Below are 17,646 nucleotides of genomic sequence, written 5' to 3'. Positions count from 1 at the left end.
CCACACAGTGCAATATGCTCCACGGTGGCCCCCACACAGTACAATATGCTCCACGGTGGCCCCCACACAGTACAATATGCTCCACGGTGGTCCATACACAGTACAATATGCTCCACGGTGGCCCACACAAAGTAAAATATGCTCCACGGTGGCCCATACACAGTACAATATGCTCCACGGTGGCCCACACAAAGTAAAATATGCTCCACGGTGGCCCATACACAGTACAATATGCTCCACGGTGGTCCCCACACAGTACAATATGCTCCACGGTGGCCCATACACAGTACAATTGCAGCATCCCAGAGTGATACTGCATTTATTGTTTATCTCTGATGCTCCCATACAGAATATAAGGTGATGTGGCATGTGACCCTCACACACACAGATTGCAAAAAATATATATCATTAGCCCATACTTGCCAAGATTCCTGTTGAGGAGTACAAGAGAATTCCACAGGTAGGATTTTCCAGGTAAAGTAGCTATTACAATATATAGAGAATTGTACCATAGGGGCTTCAAATGGACATTATACTGTGCGGGAACCACAAGGGGCATGATATTGTGTCAGGGGCACTATCAAGGCATTATTATGGATGGGGGCACAAAGGGACATGGATGGAAATGGGTGGAGTCAAAGTGGCAGTGGGCAGGACAAATACATTCAGACTCTTGTACTTTAGTAGTATTAATGTATTGGGTGTGCACAGAATTAGACTACTTAGACCCTTCTCCATATTTCATGTACACGCACATCAGGGATCAGCATTTCCATTGTGGCACAGCAAATGAAGAAATTTAATATTTTTCATTGAATGGAAAATTCGGGTGATCCTTCCATCTGCAAAATCAGAAAGAATTATGTTAAAATAGTGGAAGTATCAGAGCGCTGATGAGATCCTGGCTGAATGCAAATCTTCCTTGGCCCCCGCTCTTGTACCTTCTAGTGTCCCCCATCCTGACTCCACCCTCTAGCAACTGTGGTAGAAGTAGGACTAAAGCTGGCCATACACTTGAGATTTTTGACAGATGAAATGGCCAATTTGTCCATTTCGGTAGAGGAACGGCCAGAGATTTGACGTGAAGATGTTCATATCAGTTGCTCACGGCCATGCTGGAAATTTGGCAAGACCAGATGCTTTTGGCTCATGACCAGTCGAATTACACAAATTCAATGTGCCAATGTGTGATTTTTTAATTTTTGATAGTTTGTTAGAATAATTCCATCATGGCGGCCGTCCGAAATCTAATGTATATGGCCACAGCCTTACTCTCTTCTTCAACCTGTTGACACCCACTATATATCATGAGTGTCTACTGTATACTTGGGTGCCATTTGTAATAAATTTTGTAATATTTTTGGAAAGTATCCTACAATGGGTTTCACTTACTTGAAATCCACATAGTGCATGTTTTTGTTCAATCCGTTCAGAGTTTTCATTTCCTCCTCGCTCAACTCAAAGTCAAAAACCTAAAATTGGGGTCAACAAAGATAGAAAACCTATTTACATGGCAGGATTTTTGTAACCACCGATGATCAGTCCTTAGTTATCACATTGGCTGGAAGGATTTCGGACATCCAGATACAAGAAAGGAAGGTTCACGCAGAAAATAAGCGCAGTTGTGAGTCTCCTACCTCAAGATTCTGCTTGGTCCACTCCGGATTAAAACTCATGGCAAGGGGCACGATCCCCCTCTGCAATATGTATCTTAATTCCACTTGTGCGGGACTTCGGCCACGTCTTTTTCCAATTGCATTCAGCACAGGGTCCTCCAGCAGGACCGGAGTATTCTGGTCAATCCTTAAAGGGGTAAAGATGGAGAAATTTAGGGGAAGTTTAAAGCACTAAAATTTTCTCAAAAGACAACAGTGTAAATATGCCATATCAAGAGGAAGAACTAAAGGCAACATGGCGCCACCTGGCTCTGTCTTGGTTCCTGAGGCTACAACTTGTCTTGGGTGCTGTCGCTGCTACTGAAACTTTGATACATCCATTTAAGAGAAAGTTCCCCTTTAAACATGTCACTTACCAGTTCACATCACGACTAGTTCCGAGCACTCCATATCCCACCAGGATTATGTCGTGTGACTTGCAGAACTCCTGGAGCTTAGACTGATTCAAGTAGAGGTGACACTCCACCTAAAAATGGACAAAATTTCTCCAATGTCAAGAGGAAATATTGGAGGTCCCCAGAGCAGATACCGATATCAATTTTGCAAGCGACGTTGCGGAGATTAACGGAAGTGTCTAGACTGGCTGGACCGATATAAGGTGGTGGTGGAACACTTTAAAAGACAGTTCTAGGGTCTTGAAGGCCTCTTCTCTGTGCCGATGATGTCACGTTCATCAGTCACATGGTACAACAGCTGCTCAGGTATATTCAATTGAGCTGTAATACCAAGCACAACCTATACACAATGGAAGGCGCTGTGTGTTCACATAGTGTTCACCCGAATGCCGTGGCCTCGCCAACCAGCTTATCGTTGGAAGCCCCGAGTGTTGGACCCTCAACTGCTATTTCACGAGGTCAAGGTTCAGGGGACCCTCTATTTTTATATAAATATATAAAAATAAATTACTTGGAGCCAGAATAATTCAGCGCTACCTGGTTACAGACAGGTTTGTATCTCAGTCCCGGCATGTTGAGGATATGCTCCACCTGCTTGTGGTTGAAGTTGGAGACACCAATGGATTTGACCAGCCCAGCTTCTTTACAATCCTCCATAGCCTAAGATTACAAAAAATTGTCAAAAATAAAATAAAGTCAGAGCTTTCTCGCTATATAAGCGTGTATGTCCCCAAGGCAACTCTCTGTAGTCATGCTCCCCTCCATACTGTATGTCCGTTACACTTGGCCTACATACATGATGGCAATGACTGCAGGGCCAGAATGCAAAGGGTGTAAAGGGTTTTCACATTTGGGGCATTTATAACACACCAACCTTTGGGACCCATATTTATCTCAATGGGGGACCAACCTGTGGATATGCCATAAATGTTCTATATGTAAATATTGTACTGCAGAAGGGCGTGTGTACACCATACAATAAGATTGTGCTAAATATAGGCAAAAATTTGACATATTTAATTTTAGAAGAGAAGATTGGTGTTACGTCCACAGACTCGGGTGTAATTTTCCGTACCTTCCAGGTATCTCGGATATCAATATGGTGATAAATCACTTTTCCACTTTCATCTGTAGGAAACAGATCATCTCCAGGCTTTAAAATAAGAAAGAAAGTCGTCAAAACTCAATCTACAAAAAATAGAATCAAAAAGAAAGGGACAAGCTGGGCCCGTCCTACGGACTCGCCTCCAGCTTGGATGTAATGTTTTAGACCTTGAATGTCATTGGGGTGTGAATAAGAAAGAGATCCATGTAATCCAGCTGAAGATTCTTCAAGGACTTCTCAAGGGCCGGACGGACCAACTCCGGGGAATGAAAGTTGTTCCAAAGCTAAAAGGGGGAAAAAAAAGTGGAGAAATGGTGTCTATGGAGCGCAAAATGGTGGGAACCCTTATAATGTTATGGTGGCCATTGTTATTGTCAACTGGTATCTGCTAATTGTGTAAGAAACCAAGATACTGACTGACGAGGGCAACTAATGGCTGCCTAGGTAGGTGAATTATGATCATTACCTTGCCGGTGTAGAACACTTCTTCTCTCTTGACCGTTCCATCTCTGATCTTCGCATTGATACCTCGGCCGACCTCAACTTCATTTCCATATAGAAATGCAGAGTCAATGTGTCGATACCCAAGCTCAATACCGACTTTCACGGCCTCCTCTGCTTTAGACTTGGGAATCTGTAGGTAATGATATGATGTAATGATAGTGGGTTAGTTGTATTATATTACAAAAAATTACATTCAAATGCAGGTCATCAGCACTGTCAGTATCCATGGTGGGAAAGAGGTTGCTCACAAGATGGCTGATGGCTTTTGCCAAACCCACCAATTTTGACAAGTTTGGCTTGTCATCTGATGGGTTTGTGTGGAGTTGAGGGTTGTCCATATGTTTTTGTGTTTGGTGCCTCCATTGAGAGACTATATGAAGATCAGGGCCTAGGCAAATACCAAGGGGAACACCAGTAGGCAGTGAGGGATGGGGATGAGAAGCCCATAGACACTTTGTGTGTGATAGACTGTGATGAGTCCTCAAATTGGAAGCCCTCACAGAGACAGTCACCAAGAGACTGTTGCAAGTCAGCATCTCCCCTCACACACACATTAAGAAAATGTATCTGTCTGCACCCTCAAATAGCTATATTGTCATCCTATTAGTTGGTTTGAATTTTTATCACAATTGGATGCACATTGTCACATATTGTTATGGTCAGCAGGGGTCATTAAAAAAAACAAGACAAATGAAAACCCTGCGGAGCCCTCTGGGCTTCTGAACTGCAACACCTAGTGTGAACACCGTCTAGTTGGTGTCACTGCCAGCTAAATTAAACTACCAGGTGCGCTCTGTTAACAATTCACAGAGTCCTGTGCAGTTAGAGCAGCCACTACAAATAAACAAACTGGCTAGCCTGAACTCCAGGACTAGCCAGAGACCAACTAAACCCAGTGTGATGCTGTTCCACCCAACCACCAAGGCAACTACTGCCAAGCCCACTTCCAATAAACCCTGACTGAGAAGGGATGCTAGCTAAAGCCTACTGAGTACTACCACACAACATACAAGGCAGCATGCTGCCTAACTAATAGTGACATTGCTGACTCAGGGTAATTGCTAGCTAGGGCAACTAAGGTTTACAGGCTGGAACCCATATATGCACGCACGCACGCACACACGTCAGGTTTGAGAATGGATATTAGAGTGCCGGGCGATCAGGCCAGCCCCCTTATATAGGCAAGGGGCCCAATCCACGCGTCCATTGGTCAACACACCAGTCCATCAAAGAGTCGACCACGCCCTGCTGTTGCAAGGCAGGTTAAGCCCTGCAACCCTGGATCGTGCAGAAGAACAGGCAGCGACGCCCATCTCATGGCCGCAGCTTCTGCACAATCCTAACACATATTAAGCCATGTCCCCTTTAATTCAAGCCATCCATTGACAATCTAGTCAGAAAAATTATCTCATATTGGATGTGCCAAAATGCAACAGAATGCACCAAATCAGGGTAAGTCACCAATATCAGATCGGTGAGGGTCCAACACCTAGCCCCTGTACCAATCCGTTTTTCAGGCTACCTTTGAGTGCAGAACTATACAGGAGATCCAGAAGCAGAAGGCTCTGTCCACTGTATAGCGGCTGTGCCTGGTTAATGCAGTTCAGCTCCTATTCTAGGGGACAGAGCCAGAACTCGAAAGCTCTGTATAGCGGCTGCCATTCTGGAGTACTGCAGCTCAGCTCCTGTTCACTTAGTACTTATCTTTGCTACCATCTGGTCAGTCATAGACACGAGAGGCGCCCAATTATATACATGCCAGGTCCACAATTCATTAAATTCATGAAAAAACTATATTGCGATCAGACCAGAGTAAAGGGAATGTGCCCCCACCAAAACCACTTTTACACCATTTACTGTATATGGTGCAGCTGTTTCTTACCTGAATATACCTTTCTTGTGTCATAATGTAATCTTGCAGCAAATATGGCCATACTTGGCAATGCACCTGTTTTTTATGATCCCTACATGTCAAGCTTTCTGTTTAGGAGTCAATGTACAGCAACCACTTAAGTAAACTGGTGCTTCAGCAGATGTGGTCCAGCCATGGGTGCACCATACAGCCCATTTAATTTAATTTCTCGGCAAGACTAAAGTATGTTCTGTATAACAATGGTGGCACCTTCAACACCATATAGATGGTTTAAAACCAGTTGTGGTCACGGTAGACCCCTTAAACTGCTACAAGAGGAAGAGATTGGTGAGACCATCTACTGCGAAGACATTGCTGACCAGCTAAGAGGTGACCCAAACATAAGCGCTGAGCAAGAAACTAAAATGACATTATTCACCACCTTCCACCATCCTTAAGTGTGGAATGACTCTCACATCAACATGACCACAGTTTCCTACACTTAAAGGGGATAACTCAACATATTTTCAGTTTGACTGACCTACTATTGCTTTTGTATACAACATATTGGAGACTTTCCAGAACTGTGTATATCTTGCCTCAACATGCAACCCTATCTAAAAGCTAAGACACTCACCTCCTCGGGGGCATAAGTGCCCAGTCCAACCACTGGTATCTTGTGCCCATCATTTAGTGTGATTCGGGAATGTTTTGTCAGTGCCATAGTTCTGCTTGTGGCTCAGATCTGCCCTAAAAATATTTTTTATCGAACTTCGCCTTGTTTGCTGAGCCCAGCAGCTCCACCTCTTGGCTAAGATATACTCTAACTCACTGGGCAATCGACCCCTTCTCTGCTCCCACTGGATGAAGAAGAGTTATTAATCTCCAAAACACACATAGGGCTGGCCGTACTCAAACAGGAATGCTAGTGGTCGCCCAGATTTGTCCTGATTTAACTTCAATAAATCCCAACTTTCTTGGCGGAGCCCCAGAAGCACATAGTTTCATCACCATTATAGTTCACGGGATACACTTCGCTCTCTGTGCTTGGATTACGATGAGAAGATAATATTCTATACTGAACACTATATACAATATAATAGGGTCAGTGGATCCAAGGTTTGGGGTAGACAAGGAGCCCTCTGATACTGAAAAATTACCCCTCTTATGTAAAAGATATTGTCAATGTCCCTCTCCCAGATGATGGAGATATGGGATATACTTCCTAAATGAGTTGTTCAAATAGATAGATCTCCCAAAAATTTGTTGTATAGCAATTTGCATATGGAGGGGTTATATTGGACCCCATAGCAGTCCCCTGTTTCTATAGAAAGACATCATCCTGGAACATAAAGTAATTTCTGTTAATATTACTGGAGCTATAATATAGTCATACTTCCTCTACTAGTAAATGACAGATACATGGCCCAGTATTTCTCAACCAGGAAAGAAGATACAAAAATATAACATAAGTGATGACTCTGCCATGAAGAACCTACAGAACAGGAAGAGATAAAGAAAATGCTTATCTCAGGACCAAAGATCAAACTATCTGTAATAAAGAATAATCTGTTAGAACACACCCTACTGTCAGGAACATAGGTCTCATTTCATTCCTTGTTACTTCTCAACAGTGTCCACCATGGCATCTGCTGATTTGGGAGACGAGCTGCTCTGCTCCATCTGTCTGAGCATTTATACTGATCCCATAACCCTGAGATGTGGACACAACTTCTGCCGGGTCTGTATTGACCAGCACTTGAATACACAGGACGAGTCTGGAGTTTATTCCTGTCCTGAATGTCGAGCAGAATTTCAAGAGCGACCTGTATTGGTGAGGAACATAACTCTACGTAATGTAGCAGAACGTGTCCTGTCTACTGAGCGCCATCAGGAGGAGGTCACCAGGATCTGCTACACTTACTGTATTCACTCTCCTGTACCTGCTGTGAAGTCCTGTCTGATGTGTGAAGCTTCTCTGTGTGATAACCACCTGAAAGTTCACAGCAAGGCAGAGGAACACGTCTTAATTGAGCTCAACCTGGAGAACAAGACATGCGCTGTCCATAAGGAACCTTTAAAGTACTATTGTACTAAGGATGAAATCTGTATCTGCAAGTCCTGCCGTGTGGTTGGAGAACATCGGTTACACCGGGTGGAGATGCTGGATGAGGCCTCTGAGAAGAAGAAGGAGAAACTGAGAAACGTTGTTCAGAAATTGAAAAACAAGACAAAGGAAACTGAGGAAAGGGTCCAGAGTCTGGAGGAGCACTGGAGAAAAGCTCAAGAAAAAGCATCTGGAGAAGTTGAGAAAGTCACTGCCATGTTTATGGACATCAGGAGGCCACTGGATGACCTGGAGAAAAGGAGACGTCTTGATGACTTGGAGAAGAAGGTCCTGAGTGAGATCTCCAGGCAGGAGGAGCAGCGGTCACTGTCACTGTCTGCTCTGATCCAAAAGCTGGAAATAAAGAAGGCCGAGCTGTCCATGAAGATGCGGCACATTGAGGAGCTGTGTAACATGACTGATCCACTGACTGTCTTACAGGATCCAGACACAGGTGACTTGTGTGATCCTGAGGAGGGGGGAGGTGATGAGGACACAGGGGGACATGATAAGACACATGATGTAGATGTGGATGGAATTACAGGGATGTTACATGCAGGTCTCTCTGATATAATGACATATCTACAGACCATCTCACCCGCAAAACCAGAAGAAATGAGGCCACAACCCCCCAGCGCCCGATCTCTGCCCAGTCACACCCAAGATTTACCTGTGTCAGGTACAGAATATGGGGGTGATGGTGTAATAGTCAGGACTGGGGGTGTTGGGGGGAAGGTAACGGCTGCAGGAGAGGGAGGGATCTATGGGCAGGGTCCTGCAGACATATTACTGGATGTAAACACGGCTGGTTGTTATCTCCTTATATCAAATGATAAGAAAACTGCAACCAAGATAGGAATAAGATGGAACCGTCCAGAAACAGCCGAGAGATTCATGGGTTATAAGGTGATGAGTATCAGGGGATTTACCTCAGGGCGACATTACTGGGATGTGGAGATCAGGGGAACAAGAGGGTGGGGATGTGTTATCCCAGTATAGACAGGAGGGGGCAGCAGTCAGACATTGGAGGAAATAACAAGTCCTGGAGTTTATATGAAGGGCGGGTTTGTAATATTCAGTATTCAGTGAGACATGACAGTAAAGACATCCAGTTACCTCAGCAGATCTCCAGTAATAGATTGAGGATCTGTCTGGATTATGAGGCCGGGCAGTTGTCCTTCTATGAGCTGTGTGACCCCATCAGACACTTACACACCTTCACTGACACCTTCACCGAGCCCCTTCATGCTGTATTATATGTATGTAATGGTTCTATAAAGATATTGGGGGGACCGACTGTGAGGATCCAGCGTCCTAGAAGAAATCCGCCCAGAGATTGGTGACATCACAGACAGTAGAATCTGATTGGTAGAACATTCACTATAGACTACAGCAGTGGGAGGGGCTAAGTGTCACATTGCTTTATCTTTTGTTTTTTACTTCACCGCCATGTTTTGTTGCCAGTTCTGAATACTTTACCACATAGAGATATACAGTATATTTCTCCATGGTGGTACTATTAAAGGGATTCCACCATTAAAAACCTTTTTTCTGTGGATAACACGTCGGAGTAGCCTTTAGAAAGGCTATTCGTCTCTTACCTTTAGATGGGATCTCTGCCGCGCCGTTCCTTAGAAATACCGTTTTTTACCGGTATGTAAATTAGTTCTATGGCAGCGATGGGGGCGGGCCCCAGCGCTGGAAGTGCGATGAGGGCGTTCCCACCGCACCCCGAGAACAGGCTCCTGCGCCGCCTCTATCTTCTGCTGGATCCTCCCCTTCTTCAGAGTGACCAGTGACGCCGCCGAAGAAAGACGAAGAAGGAAGGGGAGGATCCAGCAGAAGAAGGAGGCGGCGCAGGATCCTGTTCTCTGGCAGCGGTGGGGACGCCCTCATCGCTGCCATAGAACTAATTTACATACCGGTAAAAAACGGTAGTTCTAAGGAACGGCGAGGTCTCATCTAAAGGTAAGAGACGAATAGCCTTTCTAAAGGCTACTCCGACGTGTTACCCACAGAAAAAAGGTTTTTAATGGTAGAATCCCTTTAAAGGATCATCTTATCTTATACTAAAGCGTATTTGTTATGACCGTGATGAAAATTCAGAATGATTACACCATGTAACAATTTTCAAAAACAATTTTGTTCTCAGTTGTTAAGAGTGTTTTCCTGATTGTTTGTACCTTAAATGAATAGAAAACTATTTATTATTCCCTGTAAACTTTTCTTTCGTGGTCAGCACAATGATATTTTGAAATTGATCTATTTTTAAGGATATTCGCAATATTTCAAGATACTTAAGAAGCTTCTGGAATTGTGAGAACTATCAAGAATTATCTAGAACTTTCTGGGACTGTACAGAATTGTAGGTAGCTGTATAACTACAGTTATATAGGGCCACTATAGCCCTTCCTGAGAGATGGAGAGACAGGATCTAATTGATGGGGATTGCATAGTAAGTGGGCAATGGCCATCACAGACAAAGGGAATACAGGAGGAGCTTAGGAATGTAAATGTATATATTGTGTGTTACTCTGGTACCGGGTGATCAATCTTGCTCTGCTGAATCCTCAGTACATTCTTGTACTTTAATACTGCATGGAATAAAGACTATTTTTATCAAGTTTGGAGAGACATCCTTTTTCCTTACAGTACACAGCAACTTAGCCAATTTAGATGGCATGAAGAGGTTGCATACATCCAGCAGACGCATTTTGCTACGTGTGTGGCCAGTTTATAAAGACAAGAGCGAAAAAATACTCTGTGGAAGCATCTGCTAAGATGTGTGAGCAGTGGCGGATCCAGGGTTTGCGGGGCCCTGGGCAATTGACTTTGGCGGGGCCCTACTTACTGGGGGGTCTCGCACTTCTAACCTGTACTTCCCAACTGTTGGAGACTAGAAAGAGGGAACAAAACGTGCGGCGCGCGCAGCAAGTTAGGCCCCGCCCACTTTTATATTGACTCCACCCATTCTCATTCAATTTTCATGTGATTCCACACAGTATAATCCTCCTACAGTCACCCGTAAATTATATGTCCCCCCCTCCATCTCTCCCCCATTTTCATATACACCCTTCATCTACCCCTAGTTTCATGTCCCCCCCTCTATCTCTGTCCCCAGTTTCATGCCATTCTCCCCCCCTTTATCTGCCCACAGTTTCATTTCCCCCCGTCTCTGCCCCAGTGTCATGCCGATCTCCCCCCTTCATCTGCCCCAGTGTCATGCCGTTCTCCCCCTTCATCTGCCCCAGTGTCATGCTGTTCTCTCCCCCTCCATCTGCCCCAGTGTCATGCTGTTCTCCCCCCCTTCATCTGCCCCAGTGTCATGCCGTTCTCCCCCCTCAATCTGCCCCAGTGTCATGCCGTTCTCCCCCCTCCATCTGCCCCAGTGTCATGCCGTTCTCCCCCCTCCATCTGCCCCAGTGTCATGCCGTTCTCCCCCCTCAATCTGCCCCAGTGTCATGCCGTTCTCCCCCCTCCATCTGCCCCAGTGTCATGCCGTTCTCCCCCCTCCATCTGCCCCAGTGTCATGCCGTTCTCCCCCCTCCATCTGCCCCAGTGTCATGCCGTTCTCCCCCCCTTCATCTGCCCCAGTGTCATGCCGTTCTCCCCCTCTTCATCTGCCCCAGTGTCATGCCGTTCTCCCCCCCTCCATCTGCCCCAGTGTCATGCCGTTCTCACACACACACACTCACTCACCTTCCCTCGTTCCCCTGCAGTTCTCTCCCTCATAAACATATTGTAGGCGCGATGTGACGTCATCACATCGCGGCTACAAATGCCGGAGCCCAGCGTTAAAGCAGGAGCTGAGCTGTGACAGCTCCTGCTTTAAACGCCTATGCATTCAGCTCATCGGTGTCCTACCGCCGATGAGCTGAATACATAGGTGTTTAAAGCAGGAGCTGTCAGCTCCTGCTTTAACGCTGAGCTCCGTTGGAATCGGGACATGCCGACCGGGACCATTTTGTTAGGTCCCAGCCGCGCTGCGGGGCCCCGCTAAGCGCGGGGCCCCGGGCGGTTGCCCGGCTCGCCCGGCCCTGGATCCGCCCCTGAACTCCGAAACATGTTTTCAGCTGTTACACGTACACTGACATGTGATCAACATTAGGAAAGCAGCAGTGAAGAGGTCAACTAAAATAATAAAATGCAAATTTATTCAAGAATTTATTAAAAGCCGAGGGACCGCTATGGGTTCATAACTAATGCCAACACACATTACACAGTCCTTAGTGCAAAAACTAAATCTACAAAGCAGATTCTGCAGCAAGTGGATACAATTGTAATCTTATTAGAATCTGCCAGACAAGGGAACTAGGGCCGGGGTTTATAGGATAGATCCAGGCCAAACAGTGGAGTGTTCTTAAAACTCGTCATGTTTAAATGGATGCTTACTGCTTTCTAGCCAACTGAAATACAAAAACACAACAGGAGGAAATATGAGTAAAATAAAAACTAACAACGGATAAAAACTAAAGCATATGAATAAATTAGAATAAATGATGTATTTTTTAATCATCTAAAATCATGTATAATTGAATGTCGTAAAAGACACTTACGCTTCAAGTTTCATGTAACGCATGTTTTTATTGAGTTTGTCCAGTTTCTTCATGTCTTTATCACTTAACGCAAAGTCAAAAACCTGCAGGAGAAAAAAAAAAAAAAAAAAGCTGAATTTTTTTTTTTTTTTTTCAAATTCCATTTTAAATTACCGCCCCCTACCTCAATTGGCTGGCCCTTATCTAGTTAAAATTTACGAAATTATTTATTTATTTATTTATTTATTTATTTTACTTACATTAAAGTTCTCTTTGATCCTCTCTTGGTTGAAGCTTTTTGCAAGGACCACAATGCCCCTCTGCAGATGATATCTCAGGGCCACCTGCGCCGCGGTACGCTTCAAAGACGTGGCAATTCCTTTTAAAACCGGGTCTTCAAGCACTTTGGGAGAATCTTGATCCTCAATCCTGTCCAACAGGAAAAAAAAATTCCATATTTATTACGTTTTAAAAAATGTACCAAATTTTAGAAATTTTCCCCAATTATCCATTGTTTACTTCTATGAAACCATTACGTATAGTAAACCAGTACATGTTCTTACCAGTGCTCTGCTCTGCTGGTCCCCAGTACACCATATCCGATCATCACAATGTTATGGGACTTCAGGAACTGAAGCATTTTGCTCTGATTGTGGTATATGTGACATTCTACCTGTATAAGATGAGTAAAAAACTTTTGAGGTTGGTGACAAACAACATGGCCATCATTAGGGTTTTCACTAGAGATGGGCGAACCTCACGACATTCATTTCACCTAATACTGTATGTTTCTCTCTAGAGTCAAGGTGGAGGCCGGAGGGAGGTGCAGAAACATAAACATTGATAGCTTCCTTCATCTCTCCTGGGCTGTCTCGTGGCATCCAATGCTCCCCCAAGGATCCTCTTCCAGCTTCTTATGGCCTCCTGGTTGAAGTCACATGCCCCAATGTCCTGCTAAGGCCAAATCACATGGTGATGCACCAACTTCATGATGCTTTAGCGCAAGAGTCATGGTGTTATGGCTTCACATGTGATTGCTGAGGCCACCGCTGACCTGTGACATCACCCAGGGGGCCAGAAGACCACCAAAGAGAATACCAAGAAAGCCTGGGAATGGTGAAAGAAGATGAGTATGAGTGCTTATTGATTCGTGAGTGGTCGTGAGTGGTGAACCCCCTAAAATTTTTGGATTTGGATCAAGCCTGAAACTTTTTGAAAATTTGGGTTGAGAACCAATTCTCTCATCTCTAGTCCTCATCCCAAGCTTTCAAATCAAGCAATAGAAGTGATATATGGATGCTTAAATAGAAGAAACTGCTTTAAGGTCTTAGATTTAATGGGAGGAGCTTTAATTTTAAAGGGAGATACATAATCGTTACCTCATTGCACACTGGCTTGTACTTGAGTCCCGGCATGCTGAGAATATGCTCCAGTTGCTTTTTGTTAAAATTGGAGACACCAATGGATTTGACAAGCCCGGCATCTTTACACGCTTCCATGGCCTACAAATAGAACGCTTTGTCAGTACTATAATATAAAAGGTTGGTCCACCTATACCACCAGCCAAGGCAGCTAGCCATGCATTTCCCCAACGGCGCCCACTACAGATTAAGTGGGGCATTACAGCCCAAATGGCCACATAAACCATAGGTGACTGTCTTGAGTAGGATACCCTCCCAAAAGACTTAATAAAATCCATTTTATAGGGTAGGGCTTATTTACAGGCAACCTTGTCTAAAGTCGTCATCCCTCACAATTTACCTTCCATGTATCCCGGATATCTGTGTTATGAAAAATCAGTTTTCCATGTTCATCTCTAGGAAAGAGATCATCTCCAGGCTGAAGGAAGAAAATCAAACAAGACTCATGTTTCACACTTATAGACAAACCACCAACCAGCCAATGCTGTGCAGTCAGTGCAGGGAATGCTAAAGAGGAGGCAGAGAGTCACTGGGAGCAGTATACTGTGTGTGGGTCACTGGGGAGCATTATACTGCGTGTGGGTCACTGGGGAGCATTATACTGTGTGTGGGTCACTGGGGAGTATTATACTGTGTGTGGGTCACTGGGGAGCATTATACTGTGTATGGGTCACTGGGGAGCATTATACTCTGTGTGGGTCACTGGGGAGCATTATACTGTGTGTGGGTCACTGGGGAGCATTATACTGTGTATGGGTCACTGGGGAGCATTATACTGTGTGTGGGTCACTGGGGAGCCTTATACTTTGTGTCGGTCACTGGGGAGCATTATACTGTGTGTGGGTCACTGGGGAGCATTATACTGTGTGTGGGTCACTGGGGAGCATTATACTGTGTGTGGGTCACTGGGGAGCATTATACTGTGTGCTGGTCACTGGGATGCATTATACTGTGAGTGGGTCACTAGCAACCATTATACTGTGTGTGGGCCACCAGGGAGCATTATACTGTGTGTGGGTCACTGGGGAGCATTATACTGTGTGTGGTTCACTAGCAACCATTATACTGTGTGCTGGTCACTGGGGAGCCTCATACTGTATGTGGGTCACTGGGGAGCATTATACTGTGTGTGGGTCATTGGCAATCATTATACTATATGTGGGTCACTGGGGAGCATTATACTATGTGTGGACCACCAGGGAGCATTATACTGTGCACTGGTCATTGGGGAGCATTATACTATGTGTGGGTCACTGAGTACCCTTATACTGTGCATGGGCCACTCGGGAGCATTATACTGTGTGTGGGCCATTGGCAACCATTATACTATGTGTGGGTCACTGGGGAGCATTATACTGTGTGTGGGGGGGGGGGGGCTAATGCAGAGTATTATCAAAGCTTTCTAAAAAAAAAAAAAAAAAAGAAAAAACACAAAATCACATATTACATACAAAACTCTATAGTTGGTCAAACCTTAAACTCCACGGGTGTGTGGATAAGGAACAGGTCAATACAAGGCAGCTGTAAATTCTGGAGAGTTAGTTTCAGGGCCGGTAGGACCCTCTCGGGACTGTGGTCGGTATTCCAGAGCTGCAGAAATGAATAAAAATTGATTATACCTGCAATGGACCGGTGCCCCCTAGTGTCCATCTAAATGAGAAAATGGCTAAAACTAGAAAAATTTTAATAACAGTTGGCAAAATTTGTAGTTACCTTCCCAATGTAAACAATGTCTTCTCTTTTCACCATTCCATCGGCGATCTTTGCTCTGATGGCTTCTCCAACCTCAACCTCATTTTGATATATAAAGGCGTTGTCGATTAGGCGATATCCGACCTCAATGGCCAGCTTGGTGTAGTCTCTGGCTTGTTCTTTGGGGCACTGTGAGGAAGAAGATGCAGTCTATGATCATGAAGCACAAAGCTGGACAGAGGGTCCTTGAGGCCACCAGTTTTTTGGGTCCCTTCATGATGACCACAGTGATGATGTCCCAGGTGGGCAATCACTATACTGGTGACTGGTGACTGTCTAATCATCTCTATGGATTTATTATGGAGATTCCTCCAGATCAGGGAAGTAGTGTACCCATGCCACCCATGCCCAGAGACCTCTTTCCACCTGCTATGTGCAAGTAGTTTTGGATCTTGCACTGACATCACTTTTTATGGGAATATCCCAATGTGCTACAACAGGGAAGCCTAGGATGACCCTAACATTACTCACCGGTGGCGGGGCAAAGGTGCCGAATCCAATCAATGGTAATTTATGTCCATCATTCAGAGTAATGCGGCAGTCGGCCTTGAGCGCCACAGTGCAATGTGTCCCGTTGTCTGGTTGTGCACAGCTGCGATCCACATAGGCAGTGCCCGGTATTTATCCAGTCCATTCCCCACGCCCAAACATGGGAGTGAGGATCCTCCCCTGCCAACTAGGGTGTGTGGCCCTGTAGCAATGATTTCTGCTCTGTCATTGTAAACAAAGACCTGAATGAAGCTGGCAGCTATACAGACGCTATATCCTGAATATATATACATATATTTGTGCACATCGTTACTTGCGGCGTAGGTAGGAAAGCTTGGGTCCCATAGCAAACTATTGGATGCACAAACATCCCCCAGGGCCCATCTCCCCGAACATGAACATAAACCAGTTTTGTGAGACAGGTCGTGTAAGGAGACACTTTCTTGCCAGGACGTTCTACGGGAAAGACTTACGAACCGCATAAAATACAATTCAGTAAGGTCGCTGATCGAGGAGAGTTCACGACCCGGGAGCTGAAGCAACTCTATTACTCCAAAAGCCCCTTCCCCGCTAAGCAATTATAATAGATTTGTACCAAAATTTCCATACGATCCCTTACAAACAGATCAGAAAATCTCAATCGAAACGCAGCAGCGATGTCTCATGAATTTGCTTCAACTCAATTCAGGTATATTGCAGTTTGTCTTTACACCCGAAAGTAAACGAATCTCCAAAGGTTCGCCCATCTCTACTTGGAATATCACCTTGAAATATTTGAAAAGTACCGTATTTTTCGGACTATAAGACGCACTTTTTTCCCCCAAAATTTCGGAGGAAAATGAGGGTGCGTCTTATAGTCTGAATGTGGGTTTGCAGCATGGCCGCGCTACTGCCACCGCTGGTTTTCTTCAGCGGCAGTAGCGCGGCAATCCGCAGGCCCCGGCAGCTAAGACAGTCCCCGGCATCTGCTGTAATAGACCGGCGGATGCCGGGGAGTGTCTTAGCTGCCGGGGCCTGCAGATTGCCGCGCTACTGCCACCGCTGGTTTTCTTCAGCGGCAGGAGTGTGACAATACTGTGACAATAATTGGTAGCTGGCCAGGATAGCAGACTCCCCCCCCCCGCTCCATCACACGCCGGGTGATGTGGCCACTTAAGCTCAGGCCCGCACCCAGCGTGTGTCTGGTGTGTCTGCTTCCTGTGCTAGCAGAAGTACTGTAAGTACTTCTGCAGTTTTTAATGTACAGCATCGCCGCGCTCCTGCCATGTGAGGAATTTTAGAAAATCATCAGAGAATACATTAGACTAAAACAGGGGTGCTCATACTTTTTCTGCATGTGAGCTACTTTATAAACTGACCAAGGAAAAAGATCTACTACCCATTTCTTGTGGACGGGGACGGGGCGGGCCTGTGGGTGGATGGGGCGTGTCTGTGGGCGGGGTTGGGCGGAGCGTGAGAGCAGGAGGCAGCGGCGTTCGGTGGCCGCCCAGGGATCCCCGGTGTCTGCTTGTTCACAGCACAGGCTAAGAGTTATCTCTGGACACTGGCAGGCTGGGGCTGCGGCAGCCCCACCTGCCAGTGTCCGGAGCTGACTCTCAGCCTGCGCTGTGAACAAGAAGCACCCCGACTCCCTCCAACCCTAAGAGCGGGGAGCACGTCATCCCCTGGAGCTGCTGCTGCCCGGCCTGCAAATGTCCGGAGTGCTTGTTCACAGCGCAGGCTAAGAGTCGACTCTCAGCCTGCACTGTGAACAAGCAGACACCAGGGATCCCTGGCTGCATCCCGCGATCGACCCATACGTCCTTTGCGA

The 17,646-nt window shown here is 45.6% G+C and overlaps 2 protein-coding genes and 1 pseudogene across 2 annotated transcripts; 1 reads left to right on the top strand and 2 right to left on the bottom strand.

Annotated features, from left to right (window-relative positions):
* Positions 1-519: 519 nt before the first annotated feature.
* Positions 520-6,277, bottom strand: LOC142204137 (prostaglandin F synthase 1-like). The gene is made up of 9 exons (XM_075275405.1): positions 6,170-6,277; positions 3,643-3,810; positions 3,344-3,460; positions 3,147-3,224; positions 2,609-2,731; positions 2,033-2,142; positions 1,638-1,803; positions 1,393-1,472; positions 520-842 (listed from the first exon to the last, which is right to left on the bottom strand). Exons 1-9 carry the CDS (start codon positions 6,254-6,256, stop codon positions 800-802), a joined length of 972 nt encoding a protein of 323 aa, XP_075131506.1. The 5' UTR covers positions 6,257-6,277; the 3' UTR covers positions 520-799.
* An 897-nt stretch (positions 6,278-7,174) lies between these two features.
* LOC142204092 (E3 ubiquitin-protein ligase TRIM39-like) lies at positions 7,175-9,079 on the top strand (annotated as a pseudogene).
* A 2,905-nt stretch (positions 9,080-11,984) lies between these two features.
* On the bottom strand, positions 11,985-16,181 carry LOC142203129 (dihydrodiol dehydrogenase 3-like). Its single transcript, XM_075273628.1, has 10 exons — positions 16,150-16,181; positions 15,819-15,939; positions 15,309-15,476; positions 15,069-15,185; positions 13,936-14,013; positions 13,554-13,676; positions 12,738-12,847; positions 12,435-12,603; positions 12,196-12,278; positions 11,985-12,045 (listed from the first exon to the last, which is right to left on the bottom strand). Exons 1-10 carry the CDS (start codon positions 16,179-16,181, stop codon positions 12,000-12,002), a joined length of 1,047 nt encoding a protein of 348 aa, XP_075129729.1. The 3' UTR covers positions 11,985-11,999.
* Positions 16,182-17,646: the final 1,465 nt, after the last annotated feature.

The sequence above is a fragment of the Leptodactylus fuscus genome, chromosome 5 (genome assembly GCF_031893055.1).
Source record: "Leptodactylus fuscus isolate aLepFus1 chromosome 5, aLepFus1.hap2, whole genome shotgun sequence".
Taxonomy (NCBI): Eukaryota; Metazoa; Chordata; class Amphibia; order Anura; family Leptodactylidae; genus Leptodactylus; species Leptodactylus fuscus.
Note: the sequence above shows the minus strand (reverse complement) of the source record. Positions and strands in the feature narration are given on the sequence as shown.